The sequence below is a fragment of the Choloepus didactylus genome, chromosome 16 (assembly GCF_015220235.1).
Source record: "Choloepus didactylus isolate mChoDid1 chromosome 16, mChoDid1.pri, whole genome shotgun sequence".
In the NCBI taxonomy this organism is placed as follows: Eukaryota; Metazoa; Chordata; class Mammalia; order Pilosa; family Megalonychidae; genus Choloepus; species Choloepus didactylus.
Window position 1 is genome coordinate 26,284,494 of NC_051322.1, and position 18,340 is coordinate 26,302,833.

The window sequence follows — 18,340 nt, forward strand, 5'->3', positions numbered from 1 at the left end:
CATGTCCTTTATATCCTGTGCCATGCTCTTGTTGTTTGTCTTTAGTTTTTTGATTAATTGCTCCAAGTACTGTGTCTCCTTGATCTTCTGATTTTGGTGTTGGGGTTTGGGTTATCCATATCGTCTTGTTTTATCATATGCTTTAAAATTTTCTGTTGTTTTTGGCCTCTTGGCATTTGCTTTACTTGATAGGGTTCTTTTAAGATATGTAGGATTATTCAAGGATGAATCTCTTAATTTGTCAGATCTACAGCTTGGTGGCATACACTTTCTCTAACTTGCAGATGGCATCTGCGAGTCACCTATTCCCCTCAAGTCAGTTCTCCCCAACTTTGTCTTTGTGATGTGTGGGGGTCTGGTTCTTGTGGGGTCCAGTTGGTGCACCAAGTTTGGTTGTGTCGTTGGTGCTGTCTGCCCTGAATGTGGAGCGTGTGTCTGAGGGTTAGGGAGGCAGGGCAGCTTTAATAATCAAACCTCCCAGGTGTTCCTGGCAATTTAAGGCTGTTGCAAGAATCTAAACCTTCATTTCAGTCTTGCTAAGGTTGTCTCTGCTGCTGACCCACAAGTCTTTGGTATTGGGGTATGGTCCCTGGGTTTTCTAGTGGGTCCCTCTTCCAAGCTGTGCCCTCCTAGGGCCTCTGCTGAGGAAAGGCTGTGCTATGTCACAAGCGCACACTGTCCCTCAAGGGAAATTCTGGGCCTCTGGGCCGTGTAGGTCCTTTCCCAGCCTGCTGTAAGGATGGCTGAATGGGGCGTGCCAGTTTCCCCTTTTTCACACAGCTCCGCCTTCCCAGCTCCAGGACAATTAGCAGTGGGTACAGGAAAGGCTAATATCCATGCCCGACACTGTGGCATGTGCGCAAGCTGCTGGAAACACCCACTGTCACACTGGGTTTCTTGGCACGGCTCTAGGCTGTTGTCCCTGTTCCAGGCAGGAGAGTTCCCAGCCTGCCAGGAAGATGGCTGCAAGGGGCGTGGTTTTTTTTCCCCTTTTGGCTCACCCCTGCTTGCCTTGCTCTGAGACAATTAGCAGCGGGTGTGCTAAAGGCTATCTTCCACGCCAGATATTGAGGTGTTTGCACAGCCCGTTCCTGCTATGCTTCATTGTGTGGTTCTCGCTGCCGTTTCTACTGCCGCTTTTGGGTTTTTTTAAAAAAGAACTTATCTGCCTCCAAACACCAACCCTCGGTTTCCTCACACCGCAGCGTGGCTGCTGGATATTCAGCGGCTTACTCACTTGTTTCAGAACGCAGACTCCTGGTTTCACCAAGTTCACGGTCCCTGTGGATTTAGCAGACTTTGTCCAGCTGGTGCATCGCTGGAACTGGTGTTCTGGGTCGCTTTTTGGCTTTTATCAAGTATTGTTCACGGAGGTGTTTTTTTGCCCTGTCTCACCTAGCTGCCATCTTAGGTTCTCCTTGAATCATAATTTTTTACAATTTAATTTTTTTTAAAGCAGTTGTAGGTTTTTAAAAAAAAATCATGTGGAAAGTGTAGAGTTCCCATATACCCACCCCCTCACACACAGTTTTTCCTGTTGTTAGTGTGGTACCTTTGTTACAATGACGAAAGAATATTATTATATTTGTACTATTAACACTAGCCCATAGTTTACATTAGGATTCATGCTTTGTGTTGTTCTCTTCTATGATATTTAAAAAATTTTTGTTCTAGTAACATGTGTACAACATAAGATTTCCCATTTTAACCACTTTCAAATATACAATTCAGTGCTGCTAATTACATTCACAATGTCATGCTACCATCCCCACAATCCATTACCAAAACTTTTCCATCACCCCAAACAGAAATTCTGTACCAGTTAGGCATTAACTCACCATTCCCCACCCCAGCCAGGCCCCTGGTAAACCTGTGTTCTAATTTTGGACTCTAGGAATTTGCATATTTTTTTCATATAAGTGGCAATCATACAATTTTTGTCCTTTTATATAATACAATTTTTAAATATGTTTTATATTTTTAGTTCATTTTTTTTTTTTGTAAATCCTTAGGAAATTGGCATGAAAATACTTTTAAATGCCTGGGTCTAGTTTGGTTTATAATTGGAAAACCCTTTCTGGGTTTTAAAGTAGTTCCTTTTGCAAAGATAGGCAGTGATGCCAAGTTATATTCATATGTTTTAATTTGCCTGGAATTTATGATCAGTTTTGTTTTCTAAGATAAAATGTAAAATAGAGGAATCAGCTTGCTCTCTGGATTCTTCTTATCCTTGAAGAAGAAAATTACTAAGCAGATACATTCTTTTCTATTTGGAATGAGAACCCAGTTAATCTGCAGGGAGAACTCAGGTTAACCAGGCTATTGTGGGTGCTGACTGAGGGTCTCTGAGTGATCGCAGTGGAATGTTGATACCTTTAACACCAGAACTTTTGGTAGGAGAGGAAACTATCTCAAAGCCAAATCTGAATGATTTCCTTTTAGGTTAAACTTATTGAATAAATTTTTCATTTAATTTAATTTTCATAACAAATTATTAGACAGCATTTCTTTTTGAATTAGTAAAGGTTCAAAATAAATTATTGCAGATGGAATTGTTATTATTTCTCTAATGGATAGCCAATATTCTGTTTATATTAACCCTCCAACTAAAGATTTCAACATTAAATATGTTTTTTTTAGTGTATTTCATAATATATTCTTCCATGGGTGTATATTTTTTCCTAATACTGCATAACAAATTCTCACAAATTTAGCAGCTTAAAATTCTCACAAACTTAGCTCACAGTTCTGTAGGTCAAAAGTTTGGGCACAGAATGACTGGGTTCTCTGCTCAGGTTCTTAAAAGACTGAAATAAAAGTATCGATTGGACTGCATTCCTTTCTGGAGGTTGTTGCAGAATTCAGTTCCTTGCAGTTGTAGGACTGAGGCCCCTGTTCTCTTTTTGGCTCTTGGACAGGGGTTGCTCTCAGCTCCTAGAGACTGCCCTAATTCCTGGTCCCTTCCATATGCTCGTGCATGTGTCTGGCAGGAAAGGCCCAGCACTTTTTTTTTAAATAGTCAAAACACTTATATTTAGAATTAGCCAGATGGACTCAGTTTAGATGATCCCAGTTTTGCTGGCAACATCCAAAGTGTCATAGTCAGGAGCTAGTCGAATATATGCCTTCTTCTCTCCATCAGGCCTGATCAGGGTGTTGACCTTGGTCATGTCAATGTCATGGAGCTTCTTCACAGCCTGTTTGGTCTAGTGCTTGTTGGCCTTGACATCCACAATGAACATTAGTGTGTTCACTGATCTTCTTCATGGCTGACTCAGTGGTCGGGGGCAACTTGATGGCAGAGTGGTCAAGCTTGTTTCTCTTGGGCACTCTTTGGAGGATTTTTGGGCTGTCTTCTGAGACACAGCATCTTGGGCTTTTTTTGTGGCTGTGGATGCCTTTCAGTACTGCCTTCTTGGCTTTAAAAGCCTTTGATTTGGTTTTGGTTTGGGAGGGGCAGGGGTTTCCTTCCTTGCTTTTGGCACCATCTTTGTGAAAATAAGGCCTAGCAGTTTTAAAGGCTCTCTTTATTAGGTCAGTGCTGCTAGGGTCTCTCTTTTGATGAACTCAGGGTTAGTTGAACAGTAGCCTAATCATCATATTCCCAGGTTCTGCCCACATGTAAGGGGAAGGAATTATACAAAGACTCTATACCAGGGGGTGAGAAACTCAGGAGCTATCTTAGAATTCTGCCTACAACAGTGGACAAATGCTTTACTTTCAATGTTCATAAATGTGGGAAGTAATGCTCAAAATAAAATAAAATCAATGGTGAAGGTTAGAGTTTAAGACCAATATCTCCATCCCTCCATTTTCCATGTCTTCCTGATTACTCTTAGGACAGTTGTGCAGATTATAGCACTCTGTTATTAAGTGTGAAAGACTGCCACTGAGACTGATATGCCATTTGACATAAGTTCTGAGTCACTGAGCCAGAGGTCAGACTAGCTTTATAAGAAATAAACAAATTTGTTCTTCTCGACCCTGCTTTATTACTTGAAAATCTGTTGAACTGCAGTTTCTTTTGACATTACACACACAGGCTATTAGAGCTCAGGCTGACTTAGTGACAACCTCCCTGTTTTTGTAAATTCATTTAAAAAGTGAACATTTATACCTCTTAACTCTTTGTAAGGTTTTTAGAGTTTAATAAAGATGTCTTATAAAGTTTTTCTGGCTGCTTGGTATATATTAAGTTCCCTGCCTTGGACGTGGTCTTCTCAGATAAAGAGATATGTGAGTGGGAATTAGTGAAGGCAACTTTACAGCTGGCTGAGCAACTGCAGAGTGAATCCTTTGGGAAACTTAATGGAGACATTGTTCCCCTACCTTCCTGTTGTCCCAGTGATGGGGCAGCACTGCAATCTGTCTTGATTCTTGACAGAGAAAAGCACTTTTTTTCGGCAGGACCCTCAGTATCCCTTGTTGTGTCTCTTTCTTGTCATTGGGCTGCTCCGTGTCCCATTCTACATCCATCTTGACCACCTTCTGGTCCCAGGAGATGAGGTATCCAGCCCTCTGTGCCTCCTACCTGTGTCTGTGCTGTGCCGCCCGATCTTGTTTTCTCTAGGACCGTTATTTGCCAGTCTTCTCCCTTCTCTTGTGTTCCTTCAAGAGTGTGCCTCTCTACTTGGTTCCGGGGGTTAATTCCTATTTACCATACATTGCTTGCTAAAACTGTTTTAAAAATCCTTCTCTTACCCTGTCAGGGAGCTACTCTCAAATTTGTTTTGCTTTTTAAAGATCAAGTGCATACCAATAGCCTTTTTTTTTTTCCTCTGCCTTATTTTCCATCTAATAGTTTAGAACCTTTTTTTTTATTACTTGGAGTTATTTACTCTCAGTTTTGAGGTCCTGTTGCAATCCTCAAGGCACAGAGAGACACTGATATTTGGGATATAGAAGACTTTGGGTAGAACATGCTTAACCTACTCAGCTCATCTCAGTTGATGACGAGCTTTCCAGTCCCTGTTTTCAGCATACAGTATCACGTAGTCATGACTCCTTTGCGCTGACGTGTTACCTGCAGGCCTGGGGACCCAGAAGAAAACTTTGACTGGCTTTCCCCTAACACAGCCATAGGAAGTCAAACTAAATCACAGCTTATTTTGCCTCTGCTTCCTTCATCTTTCTCAGTGCTTCATTGCACAAGTCTCTTTTCTGTCTTTATTTTCCATATTACCTCTTCCATCTATCCCTGCTTCCAAGTCATTTCTAATCATCCTTTATATGAATAACTCCAAATCTTCGTATACTTGAAATTCTTGAAGTTCGGAAAAGGTCACTGAAGTAAATCTACTCTTACCAGAATTCTCTGCAAGATGAGGGATAACTGCCCTTCTGTATATCCTTTTTGAGAAGGCTCATCTCCTGTGTGGTTTGGTTTTGTAAGAGGGCAGACACAACCTACAGAAAGTCTAAGGAGAAAGATATGTATTTTTCTCAGGAATTTAATTATTTCTGAAGTAAAGATAAAACTTTAGTAGAGGCTTCATATTTTCATTCATGACTTGCCAGATGTTCAGTGTTGTTTTATTCTGTTTTTAAAAAGGAAACAGGAAGAGCGAGTACAACAAGTTCGTAAGAAATTGGAAGAAGCGCTGATGGCAGACATCTTGTCACGAGCTGCTGATACAGAAGAGATGGATATTGAAATGGACAGTGGAGATGAAGCATAAGAATATGATCAGGTAACAAAACCAGAATGAGAGAGAGGCTTGGAATTTAAGGTGTTTTATTTTCTTGATATTTTCTCTTTCCCGATTAGCACAGGCTTCTTCTCTGTGACAGTCAGACTTGTGCCTGAATAGGTTACCATGTGCTGTTATTTGCCACCCTCCGCACCCCGTTTTTCTCTTTATCTGAGGACATTCATACCCTTGCAGCCACTTGCAAGGAATACAGCTTCCTCAATTAACACCATGTGGAAACCTTCTATTTTAATTTGCTAAAGCAAATAACATGCAGTGGGTTGGCTTGAACAGTGGGAATTTATTAGCTCACAGTTCTGAGGCTAGGAGAAGTCCAAATCAAGGTGTCATCAAAGCAATGCTTCCCTCCCAGTGACTGGTGTTCTGGGGCTGGCTATTGGTAATCCTTGGTCCTGGGCTCCTCTGTCACATGGCAATGCACTTGGTGGCCTCTCCTGGCTTCTCTCTTCTCTTCCGGGTTTCTTTGACTTTCAGCTTCTGGTTGCCCCACTTGTGGTTTTTGTCTCTGTCATCTTCCCTACATGGCTTTCAGTAATAGGATTAAGACCCATCCTGGGCCATACCTTATCTAAGTAGCCTCATCAAAAGGTCCTATTTACAACAGTTCACCTCCACAGGAATGGATCAAATTTAAGAACATGTTTTTCTGGGGTACCTAGCTCTAAACCACCATACCCTCCAAAGTGTTATTGGAGAAAAGCACTAAAAGAAGAAAAGGACTCTGCCAGGCAGGGAAGAATGGCCATCCTTGTGGTCCAGACTGTCCCTTTGAGCATCACCTTTTCCTTGGGATTCTTCTTCTCTGAAGGTGGCTGCCATCTCTACCACACTAGCTTTCTGAGTTATGCTTGCCCACTTTAAAATTACAGCCCCCAATTAGGCAAAATTCTTCCCTTCTTCTAGGTTCTCCCTAGCACAGACTTGATGCAGAGAGAACAACAAGGCTATTTAGAAGTATAATAAATAGTTTACCTTCAAAAAAAAAATACAAATGTTTGATCCTATCCAAAACCCACATTCAAGGTTCATGGGCTGTGTTTCATTGGGTTGACATTCTCTGTAGGTTATTACACTCAGATTTCCTGGGGTTTATGTGACATTTTGCTTCCCAACTTCTAGCCTGCTTTGTTTGGGGAGGCATTGTCTTATTTTCTGCCATCCAAAAGCTGATTATTTATTTGCTTCCTTTGAATCCGAAACTGAAAAGGAGGAGGAGGGAGAGAAAGAGAGAGAGAGAGTGAGAAGAGCGGGTTGCAGAGTGCTAACCTTACTGTAGTTCTCTGACATCCTTCCCCTCCGGTCACATTCAGTCCGGCATGGGCGCCTTGTCCACAGTCATTCTAGCATTCAGGGTTGGGTTCTAGGGATACAGTGGTGGGCACAACTACACAGTCCCTGCCCTGACAAAACTTAAAGTCATGTTAACAAACACATCACTGTGTAATTCCCAGCTGTGGTAAGTCCTATAAAGGAAAAGTAACGATGCTATGAGAGGTGGTAGCCGGGGACCTAATGTGGTTTGAAGGCCAACAGTGTCCTCTCTGAGGAAGTGACATTTACATTGAACCTCAAAAGATGAGTAGGACTAAGCCAGGGGAAGTTTGGGTAAAAGGTGTTCCTCTCAGAAGAAACAGCAAGGAGTAGCTTGGTTTCTTTCAGGAACAAAGAAAAGATGAATGTGGTTGGGATGTGGTAAGTGGGGGATGTGTGGGAGATGAGCCTGATCACTCAGGGCCTGTGGACTGCTGTGAAGGCTTCTGAGCCCCATCATTAGTCCAGTGGGGAGGCAGGGTGGTTGGGTGGGGGTGAGTAACATTATCAGATCTGCTTATTTAAAAGATCCCTATTGCAGCTGCATGGGAAAAAAAGAAGGATAGCAGTAGTAAGAGCTTGGAAGCAGGGAGAACAGCGAGAAGGCTTTTGTGGTAGTTCCAGCACAAGGGTGTTGGCAGTGGATGTGGAGAAAAAGGGGAAAAGCATAGATGTGAATTATATCTGGAGATAGAATCAATTAGACCAGATGACGGATTGGAAGTGAGGATAAGAGTGGCAAGATGACCCCAGGGTTTTAACTTGACCTGCTGGGTGGATGTGAGTCCTGTTTGCTGAGATGGGAAGACTGACAGAGGCACAGATTGGGGGTAAGAGTACAGGGAGGATGAGTTTAATTGTTAACACAATCTTCCCTTTCCACAAGCACCTTTTTCTTAATTCTGGGAGTGGCTCATACCCCAGTGATACCAAAATCAGATAACAAATATAATGTCTTACATTTACGTTAGTCAGTGACAGCAGGGTCATTCAGGCACAGTTTCTTGTCCACCCAAAACTGCGTGAATCCAGTTCAGTGCTATTGAGGACAGGAAGAGGCTGTGTTGTCACTTTGGATTTTAGTTTTCACTCTGAGAAGGATGTGTTTTCTGGGCTCTGATGAGTGTACTTAGTATGTGTAAAGTCTTTCAGTGCTCGTCAGAGGCTTGTCTCTTCTGTCTGAAGGCTTCGGCCATGCCCTCTGTGGAGCACAGTGAAGGAAACTGGATACTTGAGCCCAGGAGCTGTCAGAACTGACTCTGGGAAAGCCCTCCTGCCCTCCTGTTCACTAGAGCTTTTTAGCTTTTTTTTTTTTTTTTTTTTTGCCTCTGCAGATTTTTCTTCTACAAACAATTTAGAATAATCAAGGAACATCTACTTGAGGCTTTACTAGAACCTGATTTTGCAGATTGATGTCAAGGCAGCACCCTAATTTATGTAAGCAGGCATGGTTTTAGGGTAAATCACTTTACTCTTACAACAGCTGGCACTTGCTCACTGCCATATACAAATATGAATAGTGGTGGTAACAGACTGATTAATGCTGTTATTAGAGTTTTTATAGATTCTTAAAAAAGTAGTCACTATTTTGGCATGTTGAGTAGGGAAGATTCCTATATAAATGTTATACACTAAAGTTGAGAATGGCATTATTATTACTGGACCATTATATTTGTAGGTTGTGGAAGATTTAGAAGTACTTTTCAGGTATTAAAATTACATTTACCCAATTCACTCAGTTTAGGCCCATATGCACCTAAAGTATTTAATAAACCAGAGCACTGCCACATGACTTAATTAGATGATCATAATAACCTGTGGAATAGGTAGGACAGCTTAGCTTGGGGAAGGGTGGGACACGGCCAAGTTAACATGGCTGGTTACAGATGGAACCAGAGTCTTACAACTTACATTTCCTTTCATGTCTATGCACCTTTTTCATGGCATCATGCCTTCTAATTCTGCTTATCAGCAAGGTAAACTTGACAAAAAAAAACCCAACAACTGAGATTTACTATGTTACTTAGATTTACAAGACTAGAGAAGAACTCTGGTTATTAGACAAACATTTTAGGGGTGAATACAAGAAGATAATTATGAAGAGACAAAGGTGTTAGAGTATTCATCTATGAATGAGATAAAGTATCAAATATGTGGTAATTCAGTTTTAATTGTGCAGTACTATTTCACCCAGGTTAAACAATAATAAGACTTCAGTGCATATCCATTATATATAAATGCTCTGAAGTAAAATAAAGCATTGTAAAGTAAAACAAATCACTGTGAATAGAAATTTTCTCAAAATATGTTTGGATTTGGCTGTATCTAAATTTGTTTTTTTTTTTAAATTTCTTTCACCTTTGCTTTTCCTTTTTATGCTGATTCAGTTAATTGTAGACATAAAATATTTGATCTCTTTGAAAATGAATGGGATATTAATAGTTGTCCTTAGAATAAAGCACTTGAAACAATGAGGGGTTATGTTGGGTACTTTGCTTTTTGCTAAGTGATGTTAACTAAATGCTGTGCCAAAGAGAATGCCAATCAAGGCTTTAAAAACATATGGTTCCATGAAATTTAGCCTCTAGTTACTTTTCACGTTTTGCAGACCTCTCACCCGAGAAATCATTGAATTACTCAACTTTTTTTTTCTCCCTTACAGGTAACTTTCGACTGACTTTCCCCAAGAGCAAATTCCTAGAAATCAAACAAAAACGTTTCCACTGGGTTTTGCCTGTAAGAAAAAAAAATGAATCTGAGCACATAAATAGAGCTTTTTAATAGCACTAACCAATGCCTTTTTAGATGTATTTTTGATGTATATATCTATTATTAAAAAAAATGTTTATTTTGAGTCCTAGGGCTTAAAAGTAGTCTTTTTTTAATATCAAGCAGGACCCTTAAAATGAAGCCGAGCTTTTGATGCCAGGTGCAATCTACTGGAAATGTAGCACTTATATGAAATATTTGTTTCCTCCACAGTTTTAATATGAATGGATTAGGAGTACCAAATAAATTTCCCAATTAAAGATTATTGTGAACTTCACTGTATATAAACAGATTTTTATACTTCTATTGAAAGAGGACACCTGTACATTCTTCCATCATCACTGTAAAGACAAATAAATGATTATATTCACAGACTGATTGGAATTCTTTCTGTTAAAGAGCACACACAATAAAAACCCCTCCTTAGAATCCCTGATTTACATTCAACTTTTATCCTGGGCCTTCGGTTTGCAATGGAAGTGGTGGAAAATAGTTCATACATTGCCAGTATGCCTCCAGATATCATGTGACTTGTGCTGCTTTCACCAGAATTTCTAAGCTGTCATCTAGCATGTGTAATTTTTTTGCCTTTGCCTTGACTAGTACTTTTGAAAGTTCTACAAAAATAAGCTTTTTTCATCCTTTGAACATGAGTCAGGTACACAAGAACATTTGGATGCCACTAGAAGTCAAAGTTTGTTGCTTTTTCTAGAACCTTTGCACTTTCTAATGTTCACTAGCTTACCAAGTTAACAGGTTTAGGCCAGACCCTTTGCCACAGAGAGAAGCAGCTTCTAGCCAGAGTTGCTTGGTGAATCAGATTACCCTACTTTACTAATTAGTACCTGGCCTCCACTCCAAGTATTAACATTTTTTTTCTGTTGAAACTCATATGTATAACTTTCATAACCACTTAAATTCCTTGGTATTTAATTACTAAAACTGGCATAACATTGTTAAATGATTTTTTTTTTTTTAAATCAAAACATACTTAAAAGTAATCTGATGCCAAGGAAGGGAGGGTATGGTTCTAAGCAAATTTTGAGAAAAAGAGCAAAAGTAATGTCTATTAGAAGGGTTTATTTCTCTTTAACTCCATGTTCTTTTAAAATTAGACTAGAAAAATGTGGTCAGGGTGTGGCCAAATCCACATCAGTGTCCCTGCACATTTATTACCTCTAATTCCAATACCCTTCTGGTTCCCAAGGAAGGGAAAGAATGGGGGAAATAGTCAAAGCAATATGACTGGCTTGGTTTGGCTGCTGTCTGGACCTTTATCCCAAACTACATAAACAGTCCCTTCTTGGGATTCCTGACTTAAATTAAACTTTGATTGCTGGGCCTTAGGCCACCAATTTCCTAGAAGCAGACCTGCTGGAGGATGAGCAGGGGCACTTGCAGATTCTTGTAATCTTATTGGGAGAGGGCATCTGCTCTAGGCCATCAGACTGTCCCAGTTGGAGTGGGGGTAGGAGACCAATACTGATTTCTTTTTAAAAGCTGGTAAGACTCATTAGAATGGCTGTCCAAAGGCTTTTCGCATTCTCCCCCAAATCATGACCGTTACAAATTTTCATTTGTAATCAGGCTGGAGTAACTTACCTTGGTGATCATATATTCATTTTACTTAACAATCCAACCAATATATGTGTGCTCATATTGACATCTTTGGTAAAAGCAAAGATACAATGTACACACATCAAAACTTTTATTTTTTTTCTTTATATGTTTTACTCAGGTAGAGAACAAAGTATGAAAGCCATTCCATGGTGTCCAACTGGGGACCATGCCTCAAGTCCACGGTCTTCCCAATATACTCCCAGGACAGGGTGTCCCAAATTAAATTCATCATCTTATCCCTATAAACCTGCCACCATCTTGCATTCCCTAACTGGTAAAGACAAATTACCAACTCATTAATTGCCCAATGCAGAAGGCCGGAAGTCATCCCAAATGCTGCCCATTCCCTTGTTTCCAACATCCCATCAATCCTGTTAGAACTATTAACTGCACTTCTCAAATGTATAATTCTCCTCCATTCCCACACTCTCTACCCTCATGCAAATCCCCTTTCCTCTCCTCTGGACTTTCAGTGGCTTCCTCATTGGGTCCCTTTTCCTACTTGTCTATTGTCCCCTTTTCCTTCACCTCTTCTCTCCATCCCTCCTTTATTCTTCCCTGTGTAGCCATCAGAGGGATCCTCAAAACAAGCAAATGTGACCTTATTTCCCTGCCCCCGATTCCTCCCCTATCTTTATATGTTGTTTAGAATAATTTTTAAGAGCAAGCACTTTGAAATTAGGAGAACCTGGGTTTGAATCCTGGTTTTGCCATTTGTGTAACTTGTCAGGTTACTTTATCTTTGAGCCTGTTCCTCCTCAGTGAAATAGAAATACTACTACCTCATAGGGTTGTTATGAGGCTTAAACGAGATACCATCTGTAAAGCGCCTGGCACTGCACCTGGTGCAGAGTGAGTGCTCCGTTTTGCGGCACGTTATTGTTACCCCCGCAGTGTCAATTTTACAACACTTCCAAGAGGTATTTGCTGATAACTCTAACCCTCCAACACTTAATTTTCTCTCACAGCACCCTGTGTATTTCCTTCTTGCAATTTTCAAAGTCTGTATTTTATTTATGTGTTGACTTTTGGTCTCTCTTCATTAGAATGTAAGCTCCTTGAGAGCAAGGATGTGTCCATCTTGTTCCCTGTTACAGCCCCAGTGCTTAGCCCAGTGTCTGGGGCACAGGAGGCACTCAATAATGTTTGTTGTGTAAATGGAAGACTGATCAAAAGGTTGTTTGTGATCTGATACCTGCCCATTTGTCTAGCTTCATTCTGCCACTGTCTCTATTGCACCTTCAGCTCAAGAAAAATCACATTATTGCTCCGTTGAAGTGTCCGTTGGGCCTCTATGTCTTTGCACACGCTGTTCTCTTTGCCTGCCTAACTACATGGCAAATTCCTGATCATTGGTCAAGTCTCAGCTCAATGGCTATCTCCTCTGTGAAGGTGTCCCTGATTTCTCTAGGCAGATGTTCTTTTTCCCTCTTCTGAGTTCTTGCTGCACTTTGTAAATACCTCTATCGAAGCACTTTACTGTATTGTATTGTATAATTTTTTGCATGTCTGTTTCTACTGTTAGACTATAAGCACCGTGAAAGCAGAGATTGCATCTTTTATCCTCATATCCTCAATGCCTAGCACAGTGTCTGGCACATAATAGCTTGTCAATAAATATTGAATGAATTTGTGAATGAACAAAAAGAGTTATGCAGTTGGAAAAGTGTTGCAAGATGTATGCATTATTAAGAAAGGGAATGCCCTGGTGGTTTCCAGGGTATTTTTGTTGTTGTTCCAGAGAGATCTAGAAAGTATTCTGTAATCTCTTTCAATATAAGATTACTTGTTTGGATTTTTAAAATAAAGTTGGATAATATAGACCTTCAAAAATGGTTGCAAAGGATATGAAAAAGCTTTGTGATCTCTCAAATGCTACCAAGTCCAAAATAAATATTTGCACTATTAGTATTTCCATAGTAAATGCTATGAAAAATATGTACAGCAATAAATTTTGAAGCTTTAAACACGTTTGTGTAAGTCATCTTCAGTGACTTAATTCATGAGGATTGGCTCTGGCTTGTGTTTCTTGGACATAAGGAGCTTCAGACTGGAGGGTAGGGAGGGCCCATAGGTTTCAGACTTAAGCAGTGACACTACTTTTGTTCACCTCTGAGACAATTGCTCAATCATTCTGCCAAATGTCCAGTAAACAAAAAAGACTGAAAGGGTGTCCCTTAGAATCAGGTGGCAGCCACACTAAGCCTCCACCTGGAGTCCTTGCTCCCTCTTCCTGCCCGCCTTCATTTCTGGGGTGCACAGTGACCCCTGTTCAAAGTATCCTTCAATTGCCTCCACAAAGTCCACCGGGGGGTGAGGAACATCAGTTATAACAGGAGTATGTTGGGGATAGCTATGGGATTGAGAATTGGAATAGTGTGCGATCAATCTGCAAGTTTTAAAGGGTTTGGGGTAAACTCAAATTTAAGTTACACACTGATTTTCCCTATAAGGCCACATGTAAGTTTTACGTAATACAAGTAGCCTTTTCAATTTTTTGGCTTTTGTTTTTAGGATGTAAAGATAAAAGTTTTTATGTTCCTGCATTTATATAGCATTTTATAATTTACAGAAGTTTCACCTCCATCAATGTCAGGTTTGAATTTTAAACCATGTTATCGACCTTGTAATATACACATTATTATTATTATCCTCGTTTAAGAGTTGAAGAACCTAGGAATCAGACATGTTCAATGACTTATCCAAGCTAACAAGTTGCAAAGAGAGGAATTTGAATGTAGAGATCTCTTGGTTCTACGTTTGGTGTATTTTCTAGAACACCATGCAGCCTTTCGGGTAATCCTATCCCCCACTGAGGTCTCAAGCTGCTTTTCTTTCTGTCCATGAGCAGCACAGTGTGTTTTATCAAGTACAGTATTACTGTGGCTTCAAAGCTTATATAAGGCAGAGTGATTCTTCATAGGAAACGTGGTCTTTCATGTGTGAATAGGCAAAGACTTGGCAATAAACTCTGGCTGGAAAATCATTACCAGGATTATTTATCTTATATAATAGGTGGCAACTGGGGCAGCTTCTTAATCATAGAATGTTGGGAGTTATTTTTATCTGGAGGTTAGCATTTTCTTTCTGCTGTAGTGCTTTCAGCTTTTTACTTCATGAGCTTGATGCTGTGGAAAGTCTAGTGGCAAGATGTGGCTGCCCACAGGCCCTGGAGCAAGGGTCTGCAAAGTGTGGTGCCAGCATCTCAAGGGGTATATAAGACCACTCATTGGGAGTAAGAAAATATTTGACCTCTTAACATTTGTTCTTTACTCATACTTTTGTGATTTTCATTTCTGAGTGTTTTATTATGCACATAATAGAGTAGTATATATTATTTATAAATAAATATCGATAAATTTGGGAGATATGCTTTTGTTTTGGAAACATTTATTATTAAAAGAGTTTTGAGATTACTGCTCCAGTCCACTCCTATTCTGGTGTCCATGTACCTCTGGGGTCAAGAAGCCTGCCAACTTCTTGCCACTGTATGCAAAGTTTTATGACCACGTGCCCTTCTGCTGGGGTAGTACCCATCATTTCTATAAAATTCTCAATAGGAAGTATGTATCAAAAGAGAATGAATACTAAGGGAATTGTCTATCTAAAAAGGTCATGAACTACTGCTGTGGTGCTTTTCACTCCACCCATGAAGGCCTGTCTGGTTTAGGTTTGCACATACACATTCAAATCATCTGTAGCTTGATTTTGATTTAATGAGATAATGCTTCCAAAGTGCCTAAGAGTGCCTGGTGTAAGATAAGTATTTCATAAATGGTAGCAACCGCCCATTCCTTAAAAAAAAAAAAAAAAAAAAAAAAATCCTGGTGGGCTTTCTAGGAGTTGGGGTCTGTTTTTTGTTTTCTGTTTTGTTTTGTTTTTTTAAGGACGTGGCAGGGAGTTACCCTGAATTTTTTTTTGCTGACTGGACAGATGCTCCCTGGACTGAGAAAGAAGAAAGCAGGGAGTTGGTGTGTGTTGGGAGGTTGATGGCAAGCTGTCAGGCTGCCTTGTTGAACAGAGCATGACTTACAAGACCCAACAATAGCTAGCTGTATGAAAATAGAAACATTTGGGAACTTCAGGGGAAGGATATGAATAGCAACATGGTAGAATGTGCTATTTATGGTGGAAATGAATGCCTCCTTTTAAAACCTTTCTCTTTCCCCCCTCCCTCTCCCCCCAAATGCAGAATCACTTAGTAAAACGTTATAAATGAGAAAGCATGCCCTTCTTGCTATGACTGTTATTTTTTATCGAGGCTTTTTGGTACCAACCAGATCTTGGTTTATCAGAAGCTGCTCTGAGAAGGGAATGAATTAGTCACCTAACAATGAAAGCACTTAGCATTTTGGGGGAGAAAAGCATTATTACTCATTGAGTTAAAAACACACTCCATTGCCCTAGAATTTTAAATTCATTCAGAGAGTGGCCAGAATCTTCGTTCTTTTGAAGTTTTATTTTCTTCATTTTTAAATAATATTCCATATTCTACTGCCATATCTGTGAAGTTCAGTAGAGACAAGGGGTAATAATGGTGAGAATAAAGGAAGGGAGATATTTCGAATTGCTCCAGGAGATTTCTCCAGTTACCGAGATGGGTATCTCAGAAGATATTTGGGAAAGAAATAAATGTGACAGTGAAAAAATTCATACTCTCACAAAAAGGTCCATTTAATACTGGCTTGGTAATTCAAATGTATATAACTATTTTTGCTCACGTCCTGAAATAAAAAATGACACCTCTTATATTTTCTATTTCTTTATTTAACTCTCTTGTGTGTGGCATGGTAACCCAGTGTGCCAGTTTGGATGTATTATATCCCCCAAAACATCATGTTCTTTAATACAATCTTGGGGGGCAGACTGATTAATCTTTCTGATTAGGGAGTGACCTCTTGAGTGTTTCCATGGAGATGTGACCCACCCAACTATGGGTAATACCTTTGATTAGATTATTTCCATGCAGGTGTGGCCCTGCCCATTCAGCATGGGTCTTGATTAGTTTACTGAGCCCTATAAGAGCTCAGACAGTAGGAACTTGCTGCTGCAGCTTAGAGAGACATTTTGAAGATGGCCTATGAAAGCTGATACTTTCATTTTGGAGAACACCATTCTGAAATACAACCTGGAAGCAAGCAGACACCAGCCACGTACCTTCCCAGCTAACAATGGCTATCCTTCAGTGAAGGTACCTGATTGTTGATGACTTACCTTGGACACTTTATGGCCTTAAGACTGTAACTTTGTAGCCAAATAAACCCCCTTTATAGAAGTCTATCCATTTCTGGTATTTTGCATAATGGCAGCTCTAGCAAACCAGAACACCCAGTAACACTTCCCCTATTAAAGCCCTGATGCCTGGGTCTTCAGCAGCCATGATGTGACCCTCAAGAGACAAACCTGAGGATGAAAAACTAACACTGGAAGGATGATAGATTAGAAAGCTAGAAAGTGCCCAGGTTCTTGCAGACATTGTGAAGTTCTTGGGCCAACCCTGATAATATCTCCCCCTGCACTGTTTGATAAATAAACAATACATGAATGCATATCCTTACTTTTTTAAGCTACTCCTCACTGGTACATTCCCAAAATTTAGTCTCCTCTTTGAACACTAATATGCAATTACTCTCCGGAAGCCCTGTCAAGTTTTCCTTCTCATTGTTATGGTTTCATGTGCTACTGCTCCTATGCAGGCTTTTGTTAACCACTGCCTAGATTACTACCTTTATTTCTATCTGCTCCCCCTGCCTCTAGTTTGTCCAGGCTCTATTCCATTTTGCATATTGCTACCAGATCTTTCTCATATACCACTTACATTATCTGATGTTCTGGGTCATATCTACAGCAGCTCTTCTTTTGGACCAGGTCTGAATTCCTCAAATGACATGTATGGCCCTTAATCTACATGCCTTACCTGTGGATACTTCCCAACTAAAACCTGTCATCAGTTAAGGCACCGTGCCTTAGTTTTCTATAACCGCTGTAACAAATTACCACACATTTAGTGACTTAAAACAACACCCATTTATTCTCACAGTTTTCATGGGTCAGGAGTCCAGGCACAGAGTGGCTGAGCTGATTCTCCACTCAGAGTCTCATGGGACAGGAATCAAAGTGTTGGCCAACCTGGGAGCTTATCTGGAGGCTCTGTGGAGGAATCTGCTTCCAGGTGCATTCAGGTTGTTGGCAGAATTCAGTTCCGTGCAGTCGTTGGACAGAAATCCCCATTTTCTTGCTGACTGTCAGCCGTGAGTCGTTCTCAACTTCTAGAGGTGCCTTCTTTCCCTGGCTCCTGGCCCCCTTCATCTTTAAAGCCAGCAACAGCGAGGCCAGGGCTATGTTTCAGGTTTCTCTGACCTCCCTTCTGCCTCACGTCTCTGAATCCAGTGAGAGGAAGTTCTCAGTTTTTAAGGGCTCATATGATTGAATTGGGTCCACCCAGAAAATTGACGACAGTCTTACTATTTTGTGGTCTATAAACTTACCTGGATCTGCAAAGTCCCTTTTGCCATGTAACCTAATATAGTCATGGTTTCCAGCGATTGGGGCATGAACATTTGGTGGTGGGTCATACTGCCCACCACATAGATAGCTGCAGGTAAAAGGACATTATTCTGAAATGGCTTAAATAGTAAGGAAATCTCTATATTTATATGAAAGACAACCCTAGCTTAGAACAGGTGCCCCATGCAGACCATCAGAGCTCCAGCTTTGCTGCTCTAGCTCTGGCCTCCCTCCATATGTTAGCTTCATCCTCAGCTCGGTAACAAGATGACTGCAGTAGTTCCAGATGGCACGTGCAGATGTGACAATGACCAGCGGGAGAAGACAGACCGTTTCTTCTAGGCCTGCTTCATAGAAGCCTCTGAATACTTTCCTGCATACATCACTGGCTAGAATTGGGTAACATGCCCATGCCTAAACCA

The 18,340-nt window shown here is 40.5% G+C and overlaps 1 protein-coding gene across 2 annotated transcripts in view; it reads left to right on the top strand.

Moving 5' to 3' along the window:
* The window catches only part of MBD2 (methyl-CpG binding domain protein 2), a 91,168-nt gene extending 77,790 nt beyond the window's left edge, over positions 1-13,378 (top strand). The window contains exons 6-7 of one of the 2 annotated variants that reach the window (XM_037805567.1): positions 5,552-5,690; positions 10,005-13,378. In XM_037805567.1, coding sequence (XP_037661495.1) covers positions 5,552-5,678 — 127 coding nt within the window. In that variant the 3' untranslated portion in view covers positions 5,679-5,690; positions 10,005-13,378. Of the gene's footprint in view, positions 1-5,551; positions 5,691-9,684 lie in introns of both variants that reach the window. The other variant, XM_037805566.1, reaches the window with a different exon arrangement.
* The last annotated feature ends 4,962 nt before the right edge of the window (positions 13,379-18,340 follow it).